The 17,353-nt window shown below is 40.2% G+C and overlaps 1 protein-coding gene across 1 annotated transcript; it reads right to left on the reverse strand.

Annotated features, from left to right (window-relative positions):
• Positions 1 to 2,569, reverse strand: LOC148011995 (uncharacterized). The gene is made up of 3 exons (XM_087669351.1): positions 2,337 to 2,569; positions 1,072 to 1,228; positions 1 to 976 (listed from the first exon to the last, which is right to left on the reverse strand). Exons 1-3 carry the CDS (start codon positions 2,415 to 2,417, stop codon positions 309 to 311), a joined length of 906 nt encoding a protein of 301 aa, XP_087525477.1. The 5' UTR covers positions 2,418 to 2,569; the 3' UTR covers positions 1 to 308.
• Between the last annotated feature and the right edge of the window lie 14,784 nt (positions 2,570 to 17,353).

The raw sequence follows: 17,353 nt of genomic DNA on the forward strand, positions 1-17,353 counted from the left end.
GATTGAAACACTGGAGAACTGCAATTGTCATCGTTACAACGATGGAAAGTGGAGAAAATACAAGGGGGTTATAGCTACTATTGGAACACTAATATTAGGGCCATTCCAGTAAAGATACAGTACAAGATCATCCTGCTGCACCTGCAAAATATAAAATTTCCATGGCTGTTCCTGTATTTTGTTTCTACCAAGAAAAAGTTTAGGTCCATGCCCTTGCAAAGCACGTATACATAAATTTGCTCCAGGGGTTAGCACAACTATAGGAACCTAAGATTCTAACCTGTAGCCTAACTGGCACCTCAGTCTAATCAAATACTAGCCTCTATTGGTTGAGCAAAATGTGCCTCTTGATGGTGTATTTTCCCATTTGCAAATTCATGGCTTGGTCCTTCATTAATGGATTTGTTGGCTGCATGATTATTGCTTAATCCTTGCTCCACATCTTTTGACTCTTCCATTGGACTGTTAACCATTTTTGTCTGGCAGTGTGTGTCCATATTTTCCTCAGAAGATTCGTCATCCTTTGACCCTTCATTTTGAGGGAAGCAGTTTGCTGTCTTCTCAGCACCTTCGAGATTGTTCTGCAGTGCATCTATGCCTCGTTCAGCACTAGTCTGTTCTTGATCTTTCTGGTCCGGAGTCGACGGCTCTGTAGTTTCTGCTTTGATTTCATTATCGTCATTTGGATGATCATTGTCTTTTGTTGTGGCAAGGTTTACTTCTTCTAGTTCCTTGGGTTCTTCCTCCTTGGACTGCTGCTTGCCTTCAGGAGAAGAAGGCTTCTTTTGAACCTTCCTTGCCTTCTTCCCTAGCGGTTGTTTGCCTCCACCTGTTTCTTCAACAGGTGTAACTGTTGCTTTACGTTTGTTAGCTTTTGAAGGCGAAATTGTTTTGGCAGCAGCTATTTTTGCCTCACTTTCAGGGGTTTTGGTAGGTGTTCTGGATGTCAATCGTGTAGATCGTCTTGGTGTCTCACCTGTTGGTCATATTTGCAATCGAGGTGAGTAATTTAATCTCCAAATAAGTTGGTACACAAAAAGTTGGCATATTTGAAATTACAGGTGAGAGTACCTGAGCTCCAGTTAAAATCTGATACTGCTGGACCATCTTTGTGTGCTTTAAGATAGCGTTGAAGTTGTGACTTGGATTTAATTTCTTCACCATCAGGTGCAATAAAAACAACATCAGTCTTTGTAGGAGTCATGCCCTTGCCAATGCGTGGTACAAGCTGTCTCACAACCCAAATCAGAGTCAGTACTACAAAAGACAAACTTTATCTGTAGTTTATGTCTTGTCAGATCTGCATCTTGAAGATTGTTGCAGTTTTGACATTACATCCAAGCCAAGGGAGCATCATTGAAGACATTACCTAAAGGGATTATCTTACCTCTTGGTGCAGACAAGCATACGGCCTTTGTACAATGATTTTGTGATTTGCAAACAGACTGTTTTAAACCTCTCATCATCCAAAACCTGGCCATGGGAACTTTGACAAAAAGCTTTTCGAGAGGCACAGCACACAAAACACCAAAGGCCAAAGACCATAAACGGGTCTCTAAATGCAAAATACTCACTGGCAGTAAAAATAGAGACGTACACAACATGTGACATGTAAGACAACCAAATGAGTTTCTACACGACTTTTCAATGGGATTGCGAGTACAGAAATTCAAAAGAATCACTACCGATGCAGAAAACACCATACCAATGTACATCAACGGGGCAGGGATTCAAATGATACTGTCACCTGCATTTTTCATCTTTAAGGTTTTCCAGATTGAGAGAGGACCAGGGAAAGATTTTAAACAATATACATTCAGCCATGGAAGCGATGTTTTGGTAACAGACTGACAAGATTAACTCCTGTATATCAATAACAATACAGATGGTTTTAACCTTCATGGATATTGAATACATGTATCGAACCATTCTAGTCCAACACAAACATCATGCAATCAATTCTTCTGCGAGCTGGAAGTAGTATGCCGTACAGTCCATATTCCAAATTATACTAGCTATTTTGTGGACAATTATTGCAGCGACGGAAAAATCCTTAGGTTTGCCCTCTAAATTTACAGCACCCTATCGTCTCTTCTGTCCAAGATTTATGCATGCCTTCGGCTGAGCTGACAATTCAACAGCGGAGTAAGAAAACAGACGGTAAAAGTTTGATGGTGCAAAAGACTGACAAAATTCTTAGCGCAGGCTAGCTAATGTCAGTCAGGAACTGCCACTACCCAGAGTCCACTAAATTGACCCTAAAAAAGAGCCTACAGAGCCACAGGTAGAGAGAGAGAGAGAGAGAGAGAGAGAGAGAGAGAGAGAGGCATATCTACCTTGCGTTTCCAGCCCTCAGGAGCAGTCCCGTCCTCGTAGGCTGCAGATAAAGCCAGTTCCTGTGCTGTGGAGGACGCCATATCTGAAGCTTTTCTTTCTTTCTTTCTTTGTATGGTTTGCTAAGTTAGTGCTTTTCTTGTCTCCCGAATATCTTCTTGTAAGCTCGCTCCCTCTCTCTCTCTCTCTCTCTCTCTCGCGCGCGCAGAGAGACTTTCTACTCACGAAAACTTGGAGAGGATATTTACATCGTTTTACATGTTAATGTGACCTTTTCATGATGTAAATCTATCTATCTAACCATTATTACTTTCTCTCCCCAAAGACACAAAAAGGTAAGACTAAGATATTCGAACATAGGGTTCCTCTCACACAAGGGAGATCGACCCTTCAATGCAAATTTCAAAAGCTTCAGCGTTGGGGACGTTCTAACTATTAATAAAATATTAGCCAGAAGGCTACACATCACAAAAAGTACAAAAGGCTAATGTTGGTGTGGTAGTTTTTCGGTCCTAGTGCAAGTTTTGGCGCACCTAGTTGTCAAACAAGATTATGGGCTAATTTTACAATCTAATGACTGCCTGCTCATCCTTTTCGTTTAGCATTGATATGAATTTGTCATTGTAATTCTTAATCACACGTGCCTAATTTTGATTTGGATAAGATACGACTCTCCATGCTAGCAATTATGCAATGTCTTGTAGCTCATGGACTCTTGTTTATTGAATCTACAAGCATGTTTGACAAGAGACCTTAGGTTTGCTTACATGCACCTCTCAAAATCATCACCATCTAATAAAACTTGTAAGAAAAAGTGAGTCATAGCCATGTGTACAATTCTGAGTTTACTTTGCCAATCTCTCCTGGCTACTAATTAAAAGTATACGGATACATATCTTTAAGCCTAATGTGGTTCTTCTCTTCATCTTCAAAATGTTCTATTGTAACTTACAAGAATAACTCATGAAGCAGTCATTATCGGACAACAATGCATTACTTTCTACGTGTTACCTTTAAATACCCTAGGCTCAATTTAACTATTTTTCAACACGTTAAATGTGCATATCTCCCTAATGGGTCCGCCAACCGTTGCCCTGTGTCAGCCAATGCGAGTCTAGTGTACTAGTGCCCTAATAGTTCTTTGCCACATGACAATCCAATCTATCAATCCCTCCCCACCTCTCTCTCTTTCACATCCATTGTAGTTAGAAACATGTTCTCTCTCTCTCTCTCTCTCTCTCTCTCTCTCATCATTAGAAACACAAATGAAGATGAAGCCAATTAAAAAAAGGGAAAAAGGGCAATTTATTGAGGTGCAAAAGTCATCAACTAGAGGAGTTTAAAAAGCCTTAGCACCAAGTTATTATTGGGATAAATGGACAATTTATCAAGGTAGCAAAGTCATCATAGAGGCATTAAGTTACTTTTTGATCACGATGTATTGTGTAACTTTGATAGCTTTAGTAGTTGGTTTTCGTGCCAATGGGTCCCCAAAGTTGATTTTAACTAAAAACTTTGAGTTGTCTTTGTTATATATATTTGTAAGGTGTCTAAAAGGATGTTAATATAATCTTTATTCTTCACACACACACACACACACACACACACACACACACACACACACACACACACAATAGTCTACAACATAGTTTGCTTTTGTAGTCTTAGTTAATATAGTTAATAACACCTGTACACACACACACACACACACACACACACTCTCTCTCTCTCTCTCTCTCTCTCTCTCTCTCTCTCTCTCTCTCTAGCTTGTTAGTCTCTAGCTCTCGACTGTAGCAATATTCTCTAACAATCCATAATAGCAATTCTCTTTCTGTGTGTGTGTGTGTGTGTGTGTGTGATTTCATTCACCACAAGTTCGACTATATTTGGAATAAGGAGTAACTCAGTGACCATGTGAGGATCGTAATAACCATCGACATGCTAATTATAGACATGGAGACTAATCTAGTAAAATATACCATCATCAATATTCGTATGTGTTGAGCTGATCATATCAATACTCTCCCTCAAGCTAAATTGTATCTTTGCGACTCCAAGTAAGCTTCAAAATCCTCGAAGTATCTCTGTATCCAATGCCTTTGTAAAAATTTGAGCTACTAATCATAGCCGATTTGTAAGGATATTCTCTCTTGTATAATAGGAATGCATCTCTCAACGTGTTTTATGCTAGCATGAAACATTGGGTTCTTAGCCAACTGTATACTACTTATGCTGTCACAATGAATGACAACTAGACCATCTCCATGGACATCCAAATCACCAATAACTTTTTTAGCTATATCATTTTACATGCAACCATAGCAATATCTCTATACTTAGCCTTTGTACTCGATAAAGCAACAATTGGTTGTTTTTTATTGCTCTAAGTAACTATTATGCTACCAAGGGAAAACATGAATCCACTAGTAGATCTTATATATGACTTACTATCGGCCCAATTTACACATGTACCCAAATATCTATACATTCTTACTTGCCTCATAAAAAAGTCCATAATGCAAGGTGGACTTCACATATCTCAATATGTGCCTAATTGCATTCAAATGAGGTTTCATAAACATCCTTACTTGCCTCATAAAAAAGTCAATAATGTAAGGTGGATTTTACATATCTCAATATGTATCCAGCTGCATCTAAATCATGCTTCTTAGGTACTTGTATAAATGGATCCACAAGTCCAACAACATAGCTCAAATCTAGTCTTGTGTAGTAATATAAATCAATAACCCTAGTATCCTTCGAAAGATAGTAGGGTCTTTCAACATTAGCACTTAAATTGACATTTTGCTCCAATGGCACTAAAAGAGGCTTACATGCCATCATGCCATACTTGGATAACATATCCAAGCCATACTGCCTTCGGGACAATCATATACCATTAGCACATACGATTACCTCAATGCCAAGAAAGTATCTCAAGTCACCTAATCCTTCATCTCAAACTTTTACTTCCAAAGGCCCTTGACATTAGCAATCCCGCTGTCATTATTACCTAATAATCAAGTCATCCACATAGATAACTATAATGATCAAATTTACATCACCCATTCTTATAGAAAGTGAGTGATCCTTATAACTTGTTGGTTGCTCCATATATACCTCTTTTTGCAAATCACGGTGCAAGAAGGTATTTTTCATATCTATTTATTGTAAACTCTAACCTTTGACTATTGCCAAAGCAATCACATATCTGACAGTTGCTATCCTAGCAATTGAACTAAATGTCTCTTCATAATCTATGCTATGCGTTTAAATATTTATAACCTTTTGCAACTAGCCTAGCTTTATATTTGTTAATATAATCATTTGCATTATACTTTATTTTATAGATCCACTTGCAACAAATAGCTTTCTTACCCTTAGGCAATGGTACTAAATCCCAAGTGCTATTGGTCTCTAATGCAACCATCTCCTCATCCATTACTGCATTCCAATGAGCATGATCAATAGAATCGTAAAAACAAGTGGGCTCAACTACCTTTACTATATAAGGATAATGGTGAGCTTCATATCCTTAAAACCAAATATTCTAATGTGCTATCTCACCCTCCTAGACCTATGTATCACTACTCAATGAAGTATTTATATTAGCATACGCTCTCTATACAAATGGTGTCTTGACTGAAGAAATACCAAGTTTATTAGCCAAACTCTCTAAGCCACTAAAGTCTCCATCAAGAACTGAATGACTAGTAGATGCATTGTTACCATTTGATACTTTCTTCTTTCCATTGTTATTACCTGCAGCACTAGTACATATACTCAAAGATGTGGGGTTGTTCCTTAGTCTCCCAAACCAAGGACTAACGTTATACCATTTGATTGACGGATACCGAATTCTTTGAAATCTATAGCCCATGTAATACATTTGACAAATGCTTTGCCTAAACATCATGTAAGGACAATAGAACTTTTTTATTGTGTGATATTGGGCAATATGAATCATCACCCATTACATAACTTAAAATTTATAAATCTTGCATATCTCCAAACCATTTAGCATGGCTAGTTATATGATTAGATGCACTTGAATCAACATAGCATGTATAATCACATGTCTCCTTTTCTATAATAACATTTATTATATGATGCATTATAAACAAACACTCATTTTTATTATTGTTTTATCTTGAAGATGATGCATAATTTCATTGTTGCAAATCGCCACTACGAAAATCATCCTTCTTATCATAACAATGGATTGCAATATGGCTTGTTCTTTCACAATAATAACAAACATTGCTGGAATTAATAGAACCTCCATTTTGTGATCCATCTCTTCCTCTAGAGCTCTCCTTGCCTTTAGAATTACCACAGTCTCTCAAAATCTGCATGTCACCAAATTGTTAATTTAACCTAGTTTGTTGGTTACCACGAACACGACTCATACCATAGTCTCTTCAAGAGAATTTACCATGTCCCTTTTAGAACTTGAGTAAAATGCATGGACTTGTTTACCACTTATTTTAGATGATTTACCTTGCATGATAATCTCTTCAATGATCATGAGAGAGACTAACTCATTAAATTATGGAAATAGCTTTTGTGCATACACAGAAGTGATAAAAGATTTCCAGGCCTTCTCATTATTAAGGCCACCCAAATTGATGAGACTAAATCATCATAATTAGGCATTACATCAATAGATACCGAGGCATCTACAATGATTGTGACCTTAAAAACATACTCATTTACATATATTTTTCCTCTCTTCAAAGCATTCAACTCTTGCTTGAGTTGAATCTTCGGTGCCTTTGTATTTACTGAAAACATATTTTCGAAGATTGTCCAAGCTATATGTGAAATTTCTATAATTTTTATATGTCCCAACATAGTGTTATCAATGGCTACATACAATTAATACATATATTTTTGTTTATTGCATTCTATTTTTTCCATGTCTTTAATTCTTCTACAGTCATAGGATCACTTAGCTCTAATATCTTTCCTTCACTTGAAACAAACACATAGAGGCCTTTCCCAATAAGAAATTTTGTCACATGGAACTTCCATGATGGATAGTTCTTCTTATCTAGCTTCTCAATAATTGGGTTTCCATTGTTCTTAGCCATAATAACATAACTAAGTATCAAATAACAAGCAAAACTTTTGCAACCCATTCATAAGATGTGCACAATAATGAATTGAATAGCCATTTTCACTATTGCTCAATAATACATACAATTAGTAATATATTTGTAGATAAACCTTGTATTTTCTTCTTGACAAACATACCAAAGCTTATAGATTTAAAATTTATATCCTACGTACATGAGAATGATTGACATAACCAAAATTACAGTATATACTGGAATTGCTATTTGCAATCTTATGGAGCTAAAAATAGACTCAAAACGACCTTAGACAAAAACATAGTGGAAAATCCCTATAGGACATTTTTGTAGAATATATACCATTCTACTTGCATACCAAATCTCACAACAATCTAGTATTTTCACTCCATTCTATTTTTGTTGTCTCCATATGCACTATCCAAAAAAGAGAGATAGAGAGAATGGGCTTCTTACCGATTGCTTGCTTGCTTGAATCCTTTCTTCTTTGCTTTAACTACATTTATTGACTAGTATATGAGAGAAATATAGCAATACATCACTCATAACAGGTGATTCGCCAACCTTCTCCTTTCCTTTTATTAACGCTTGGTTTTCTACATAGCCACACTCTCATGCACATTAGTCTCAATTGTATTTTGCACATTGCTATACTAGTTATTCATTACATCAAAGACAACGTCATTACTAACTCTCAACTTACAAGTAATAAAGTCACAACATTTATATCTTCTCTACTCAAGTGAATATTTCATAAATATACAATTTTTTGCTTTGGGATTCAATTTACTTCGCAATTCATTAAGAATATGCACATAAGCAATACATCCAAATGCTTTTAGATGAGACAAATTTATATATTTTCATTTATATTTTTCCTTAGATATCATACCATCATCAGTGCTCGAGCCACCTTTGTGATATGACAGTTTTTCAGTCAATAACTCCATTTTGCTCTAGATTGTACCTACATATAAATTATTTTTGAATATTATTTTTTATGAGAAAAAACACTCATTGGAAAAGTACTCTCCCCCTCCATATGACCTTAGGTGTTTAATGTGTAACCCTATCTCCTTTTCAACCAAAGCCTTGAAATTTTTTAAGTGAGTGAATACCTTACTTTTCTCACGCATAAAATAAATCATACTTTTTGAGTATGATCATCAATGAAAAATATATAATACTTGCAATCACTCATAGTTGCAATATTTGTAGGATTCTACACATCAAAATGTATAAACTCAAGTGGCTTCTTGCATACATGCTTTTCATGTGGAAATGCATACCTTGCTTGCTTTCCAAATTGACATACTGCACATACTTTATGTATCCCATCAACTTTAAGATTTGGTAAGCCATCCACAATTTGTTTTGACTGTGTATTTTTCAAACATTGCACATTTACATGATCAATCCACTTATGTTAAATTTTAATGTTAGCCAAATACATGAATCTTGTGCAAACATAGCAGCATCCATTTCAGGCAGGCCTACATCAAGAATAAACAATCTACCAGCACACTTACCTTTTGCATTCAACCTACAACCATTTTCAAGATCATCTACATAACAACAATCAAATGTAAATAGAAGCTACAATTCTTGTTCCACCATTTGACCAATAGAAACTAGGTTTGTAGTTATGTTTGGTGCATGTACCAAACCAGCCAAGTACTTTGTTTTACCATTTTGCATACTCAAGGGAACATTGCCAATGCGAGATGAGCTGTAGCATCCCCTATCTCTATATAGCCTAGAGAGTCTGGACTACACATATCTCTAAACTACTCTCCATGAGAAGTCATGTGGTTAGAGGCACCTACATCTACATACCATAGATCATTCTTCGATGAATCATTAGCAGTCATAGATTCATTCAATGCTACACGACGAAGACTTGCTCACTTCTATCATCATTATTTTTCCTAGTGGAAACATAATTACCTTACTACCTTTTCTTATTTCTAATTTCAACCTTCTTTTTGAAATAATTACTAAAAATATGGCATTTCTCACCATGATGACATCATTCATAATTATCATCAGAATTCTACTATTGTCGATTAAAATCTACAACAACTTGACCTTTGGCTCTCTGTTCATCGGGATTGTCCTTCCCTATTTTACTATGCACCATTGCTTTGACCATGACCACTACCTTGCCCTCAGCACAATACCTCTACCTTTGCTAGTATAGAAAAGCAGTTGTTCAAACTGGCTTTTACTTTGAGAAGAAAACAAATCCAAGCCAAGATCCTTCTCTTTTAGTATCAATATGGAAATTAGATCTACAAAGTTAAGGATACCATCCCTAGTATTCATTGATGAACTAAGGCTCTCATACTCATCTCCAAGTCCATCTAAATATGCTCGCACAACATCATCATTATCAACTGCTACACTAATAGATCAAAGAGCTTCCATAATACTCTTGATCTTTAATGCATATTCATTGATGGATAGATTTTCTCTTTTAGCTTGATTTAGCTTGACTCAAGCCATAGCTTTTTGGCCTTTGTGTTTACCTTAGAAAACCTTATTAGGTTCTTCAACGCAATAACAGAGGTTTCAGATTTGTGCAAATAGCCGTCATACTATTTATGACATTTGTAATAGGCAATGCATTACTTTACTCTATGTCTACTCCCAATCCTTCTTTGCCTTTATCTATGTATAATAGCATTTTGCTGAGGGACTTTGGGTGACGCTACCATATCTCCTTCAATGTATTGCTAAACCCCTTTTCCCACTAAGAAATTTATCATCCAGAACTTTTAAGTATGATAATTATTCTTAACAATCTTATCACTAATTATTTGGTTAGAGTTATCAAATGACAAGACAACCAACCTTGGAAAACCTGAAATTTGCAGCCACAATACCAGGTGCATTACAACCAAAACATATAGCCGTTTTCACTAATTGCATAGTGATACCTTCTGTGTTTGCAATCTAGCAAACACGTGGAGCCTTATATATCCAAAATCTATAATCCCTACACTAGTAAACAAAAAACATAACCGAATATGAGAAATATACACAAAAGCTGCTCTCAATCAACTTGCAAGATTGGAACAGATGCCAAAACAAGACCAGATTGCAAAAATCACTACAGCCCATGCTCATCCAGTTGCATTGCAATCAGAGAGACTGCAGCCTGCCAACCTTAGGAGCCTCCTACGACTATATTCCAAGGCAAAGAAAATAAGATGGAAGAGCCTTTTACCCCTTGCTTGCCCCCTTGCTTTCACACATCGTCGCCTTTACCTCAATCTTCGATTGAGCTTTGTAGCTTTGATACCATGTAAAAGGAAAAAAAGAGAGAGGAGAGAAGCAATCAAGAGCATACACACACAATACAGACTTTAGCACACAAAGAAGTAGGATGAAATCTTCTTCTTCCTTCTTCTTCCACAGGAAAGAACTTAATCTACAACATGATAAAAGACTAATATGAAATACTAGAACACATGTACATATGGTCACTAAGTGCGAACTTGCTCAGGATGGATAAGGTAACACAATGAATATGCCATAACCAAGAATGGATTATGTAGGTGTAGTCCAACAAGTGGAATCATTTGTATATTCTCCATGTTGATCACCTAACATGCTAGTGAGTAAAGCATTGCTATATTACCAAGGCATGTAGTTGACGCCAGCTCATGTGGAGTTCGACATCTCAACATAGCTTTAGAGCTATGATTGTTGACATTATAAATAAGTACCCCATCTTAATGAGCTAGCTATCGTGGATCGCCCAATGATAGATATTCTTGCCTTGAGAAGAGTACAATATTTCTAGAGACTCTTATTGATTTAGGATGGGATCCTCCAAGTCAACTGAAGAATCATCCATAGATCATTTTGTATATGGTGTAGCTTCTACTTGTAATTGTAATGCTTGTAAGCATTAACATAGTCCACCAATTTTTATTGTCATTGTTCTTAAGTCGAGATGGTATTGTCAAATGTACTTATTTCTTTGTCTCATATGTCAATTGACCTTTTTGGAGACATACACATCTCTCTCTCTCTCTCTCTCTCTCTCTCTCTCTCTCTCTCTCTCTCTCTCTCTCTCTCTCTCTCTCTCTCTCTCTCTCTCTCTCTCTCTCTCTCTCTCACCACATATTGGTGCTCCTGCCATCTCCCCCTATAGCTCTACTATCCCATGCACCCACTCACCATGTCTCCTACCTCCCTAAAACCATGCCATCTACTCCTACAATCCCCATCATTTTCTCTTGTTGCCTCCCACCTACCTCTTCCAACCACATGCTACCTCTCTTGTCTCCCCCCCTTCCATTTCCTTCTCTTCTCAACTTATTTGTCTTCTCTCTTTCCCTCTATTGCTATCCATGCATGCTCCCCCATATCTACCCCACCTCTTGTAATTCCCTAAAAATGGATATGCACAAAAAAGCTTGATGATAATCTAGTAAACAATGATTTGCACTACTTCATGTAGGAAAGTAAAAATGGATGCCAAGCTTGATAATATTGAGAAAGCTATGAAACCATTGATTAATAATGCAAAAAAATGACAATAAAATTAACTAGGTTCAATGAGGTCTATTAGACAAAATTGCAAAGCTTGAGAGCAAAGCAAAGCAATGAAAAAGGAGAAGGAAACCATGTTGATAGAGATCCAAAAAATGAAGGAGAAATAGTAACATTGAAAAGAAACAAAAATTTAAGAAGATACAATCACTACCATAAATGAAGCAGAAATTTAAGAAGATATAATCACTACCATAAAGAAGAAATCTCAAGATCACACAAAAAGGGTGGATAGAGGTGGTAAAAAAGAACATTATGAAGAAAGTGAAAGAGGATAATCATAAAGAGGAGGTGCACCATTAGCATCACCCTTGAACAAGAGAGGATGGGATAAGCAAGGTGTTTAAATGTAAGGGAGAATGGCATGCTTGGCAAAGATGAGTCATCTCTCAAACAGGATGGTAAAGGACCTATGCATATGTCTCGAATACAAAGAGGAAGATCCAGAGGATGACCTTCATGAGAAAGAAGGCCATACTATACGGACTCCTAGAGATCTCATCTATTGTACCATATGCAAATGAGGAGTTCTCAGCGGCACAACTTAGTGGCCCATCAAAAGACTTTTCCTAAGTGACGCCACATAGTACTTGTTTACCGTATTTACTGCAGCACAGAGGAGCGAGAAAATGGAGCAGAGGAGCGAAAAATGGAAAAAAAGGAAATAGCAAAAAAGGCGCATGATAAAAGAAGGGAAAGGCGCCTTGACCGGTAACTCGACCCCGAAAAATTTAAATGTTCGGGCACGACCCCCATAAAGTCTCAGTGTCACCCCAAGACAGCAAAAGAGTAAAAGGCACACCATTAAATGTGGAAGCGCTCTCGAATCCTTGTAAAAGAGTGCTAGGCTCGCTCCTGTGCAAATTGTATACATTAGTTGGGAATATGATAAATTAGAATAGTGGGAAATGAGAAATGGGCTTAGGCCAATGGCCGGCCTTGTAAAAAAGGGGATGACCGCCCAAAGAAGAGAGGACATATATATAAAGTTCAAAAGTGAATGAGAAGCTCATTCTTGTGTGTGGCAAAAAGTGGCTCTCTTTTTCTTCTCTTCTTCTCTTCTTCTTACTTGTGTGTGCTCTTGAGAGAGGGAGTGTGAGAGTGTGAGGGAGTGAGTGTGTGGGAGTGAGGGATTAAGAGGGTGAAGCTCTTCACCATCTCCTCTTATCTTCTTCTCTTCTCTTCTCTTCTCTTCTCTTGTGCACGCGGCTATGGAGGATGGAGCTCATGGGAGAGGGATTGAGGTTGCTTGAGCTTGCCACAAGGATCGTGGAGCTACCGGTGTGCAAAAGAGAGGAGGGTACTCGATCGAGCATCAAGGTAAGCTCACTACACTCGTAAGGTAGGCATGGTGCGTCGGCTATGTGAGAGGTAGCCATGGCCGCTCGGATTGAAACGCTTGATCAATAAGCGGTCCGTAGGTCTCGGGGTAGAGCTTATAGCTCCCCTTCATTTTGGTTCCGTTGCCGGGACTGACGGAATTGAGCCTTGAGCGCCGCACGCATCAAATCGAGCATAGGAGTAGGGCCTTTGCTTGAAACGGTGCTTGAGATAGATAGGAGATTTAGGAGGTTTAATCGTTGGAACAAGTAAGTATTTTGAGTTTTTTGATGAGTGCTTGAGTAGGTAAATAAACTTATGCTTGGTTTTGTGATTTTTTGTTAGCATTAGGTAGGATAGGATTAAGATTCGAAACTGAAAGGGTAGGGTTTTTGCTGCTGAAAATCTGGTTGTAATAAGAAAAAGAAGGCAAAAATCGTGTTTTTGAGGGGGAAATCGCAATGGGGAAAGGCTCTAAGGTTAGAGAGTGGTTGGGCAATGCTATGTAAGGCTGGGGTAAGGGGAGAAGAGCTCATTTGCATTCTGACTTAGTTGAGAGAGAGCAAGAGAGAGTGAGAGAGAGCTACAGGCATAGAAGAGGAGCGGATGCCCTTCGATCACACTTCCGAGGTGCTACAGGTATACAAATCTCTTCCCCGGCATGCCCTTGTGTGTGTTTAACAACCTAGAATAGCTAATCATCAGCAAAACACTAGATTCGACACCATTTTCATCGCCGGAAGTGCGCCGACCCCGAAGCGCTCAGATGCCCAAACCCCAGAATCGGGCAGTTGGCTGTCCCGAACCTAGGATTCGGTGTTTGGCCTTCGGGCATTCGGCCACGTGCCATTCGGGCTTTGGGCTTCGGCCCACCCGAACGAAGGCCTTCGGGCTTTGGAATTCGGCCTTTGGGCCATCTAGCCATTCGGACCTTAGCATTCGGCTTCGGCGGTTCGGCCCCTCCGAATTTGGGATTCGGCCATTCGGTGTTTGGACGGTCGAATTGGCCCGCCCGAACCTAGCCATTCGGCTCAACTCGACTTCGGCCCTCGGACTCGGCCATTCGGCCTTTGGCCCGGCCGAACGAGACATTCGGACTTCGGCGGTTCGGACGTCGATTCTGGGATTCAAACCTTGCCAATCGGGCCAATTTTGGCCGAATGTATTTTTTACATTATTTTAACCCGCGTTGCCGACGCTAGTGCGACCTTATAGGTGAGAGAAAATCATAGAAAACTTGGCCGTGTGGCTAGGAAACCTAGCAGAGTGTGTTGACGCAGCCTAGTCGCAACCGTAGACCAGACATCAGAATCCCACATACCTGAGAGACGCAGCAGAGACCAGATTTCAACCAGGCAGCCGTGTGCTGACCTCATACCCAATGGCCAAGAGCTGAAGGTAGCATTGACATTGCACGTGAGTGCCGTAATCCAACACACACAGTAGGCCACATTGGTTGTGCACTGAAAGAGCAGAAAGCTTGATTTCACACCGAACGCGCAGACACCACACTGAGTGTACATAATTTGAGGATTGGTTGTAATAACAAGGAATACACTCGAACATAATCATTCAAGGAACCCACCAATAGGAGTGAACCCCAAGACTTAGCAGACAAACAGGGTTAGGACCCAGGAGGACATTAAGTGGACGCGAGGATCCAAAAGACGACAACATAGAGGATGAGGCGCTGCCAGAACTACTCAAACTAATCTATTGCCTCGTGGAATTGGAGGCAGAAACAATGTCAGGATCAAGAGGCGACCGAGAAGAGGGGCTAGACCTAGGAGAGTTCCCAGTCTCAATACAGGAACTAGTCCATGACTACAACTTACTTACTAGGACCGTGATCCAGGGCAGACCTGTAGAAGAAGTGGTAGCAAGCCTCGAAGAAGAGAGAAGAGCAATCAGGAGAGCGCAAGAAGGCATAATTGCCTACAACCACAAGCAAAGGGCCAGAAAGCTATAGCAAGACGCAGATATGTACGAGGCTAGAAGGGTGCTAGACCTAGCTGGGACAGCCAAGTCTGGACCGAATGAAGAAAGGGAACGGGCAGCAGAGGTTGACATGACATTGAGCGAACTTGTAGCCAAGTGACTCATGGACAATACGTCCGTTGAGCAGAGTGCCACAGCCCTAGCCACTGCGCTACTCTCGGGATTGGGAGTCACGCAAGGGGCTAAAGGGCAGGCTAGAATCCTTGTCGTAGCAAAATAGCTAGCGAAGTATGAGCCTAGCAGTGACCCATACAGCTTCATGGAGCAGTTCGAGCAAGTATGCGAAGCAAACAGTCTTATTGACCTTGCGCAACGCTCTCAAGCTTTTGGTCTGTGCTTAGGCGATAAGGGGAGAATCTGGTATTCTAGCCTCGATGACGCAGAACATACAAACTTTGCTCGCCTTAAGGACCTCTTCATCAAGAGATTCTCGGAGGCAGGGTATTCTGACAACCTCATTGTCCGGTTGACGAATATCAGCCAAAGGGAGAAGGAAGACGTCAGGGACTACGTCACTCATGTACGTAGCCTCTTCAAAAGGATCCCTGCCAATGAACGACCTACTGAGAGGCCAGTGTCTACAGTATTCATGAACAGAATTCGGAGTGAGGAGCTCTAAAAGGCTTTGGCCAGTAACTCTACCTTGCAACGAGACGTGCTAGCTAGAGTTTTTGAAGAGGCAATACATGTAGATGATTAGCTTAGGGAACGAAGCATGAGGACTACCAGCCGAGAAAGTGCAAATCAGAGGGATCCAAAGAGATCAACTATTTCGGGAGAAAAAGCAACCGTTAGTGTGCAGGAAAAGGGGAAGAGTATGGACCAAGGTCATGAGATGGCAGAGATGAGAATGGAGATTGCACGACTGCAGGAACTGATAAGGAAGCCTGCGCGATCGCATGTACAATGTATATACTGTGACGGTAATCACCTCCCAACTGAATGCCAAGATCCTATGTCTAGACCATGCTCAAATTGTGGTAGATTCGGGCATGATGCATTGCATTGCAGGATGCCGAGGAGATTTCCATACTCATAGCAGTACAATTCTCCGTACTTAGGTAATCGACCACCCAATTTCTTTGGGAGGGGAGCCCAATTGGCACTCCTTGCACCAAATGACTCAAGACCTGCCATACCTAGGCTGGAGATGAACCCAATAGGTATTGGAGGCAAAAAACCAGCTTGAGAAGATCAAACAGGAGACTGCAGAGCTAGACCAGCTAAGAGGAGAGCAGGTGCGAAGAATGTAGGTGAAGCTGGATCAGCTCAATGCGCAGATCACCAATGAACACCAGGAGCAGTCCCGCCTACACCGCGAGCTCGAAGACTAAGAGCAATGACTCATGGCTATGACCCTCTATCAGGGGGAGAGCCTGGAAGATATGGAGAAGAGAGCGAAGGAATGGGCTGACCACAATGAAAGGAGGGTACGAGACCTGGCACGCCGATTGGCCAAAGCAGAAGGATATAGAGTGTTGATTAAAAATCAGGCAGAGGCTGCCCAGATCTCTATGATAGCCTAGCAGCAGACTTTCCTCAACACGCTGCTTTACTCCACCAAAACAGAAGAAAATGAGGCCAATGATCAGCTGGCTAGCCATTGCACCCAGAGCCCTAATAGCATGCTTGCACGTACCACTGCAACTAGGAGGCCCGCCGCAGAGCCTAGAGGAGCAAAGAAAATACCTTACACAGGTAGGCTTAACGGTGTAAGAAATCGACGAACTTGGATTCACAGAAGAGAAGGCACAAGAAGACATGCAAGCGAAAGGGGGTGAACTAGAGTTTGATCTGGGACCTCAGGAGGAGGACTACATCCCACCACCCCCTCCCGCACGACAAGACGAAGTGCAACCCACTGACACAACCGCTGAGAGGAAAGCAGCCCTGGCTAAGCGCAAAAGAGAAATGGTGGAGAAGGCAAGGAAGAAGCTAAATGTTAGACCTGTCCCAAGACAACCTGCCCCTCTCCCACCACGCCTTGAGGACCTCCCCGCTGGATTCCATGCAGAGCTGATCATCTGGGAACAGCAGGAATGTGC

This window comes from Lygodium microphyllum, chromosome 27, assembly GCF_053477565.2.
Source record: "Lygodium microphyllum isolate KBCC chromosome 27, Lygodium_microphyllum_v1.1.10, whole genome shotgun sequence".
In the NCBI taxonomy this organism is placed as follows: domain Eukaryota; kingdom Viridiplantae; phylum Streptophyta; class Polypodiopsida; order Schizaeales; family Lygodiaceae; genus Lygodium; species Lygodium microphyllum.

Coding starts and splice junctions, on each gene's coding strand:
- LOC148011995 (XM_087669351.1), bottom strand. CDS start 2,417: ATGGCGTCCTCCACAGCACAGGAACTGGCTTTATCTGCAGCCTACGAG. Junction 1,229..2,336: donor CTGAGGGCTGGAAACGCAAG/GTAGATATGCCT, acceptor GTTGTGAGACAG/CTTGTACCACGCATTGGCAA. Junction 977..1,071: donor AGATTTTAACTGGAGCTCAG/GTACTCTCACCT, acceptor TATGACCAACAG/GTGAGACACCAAGACGATCT.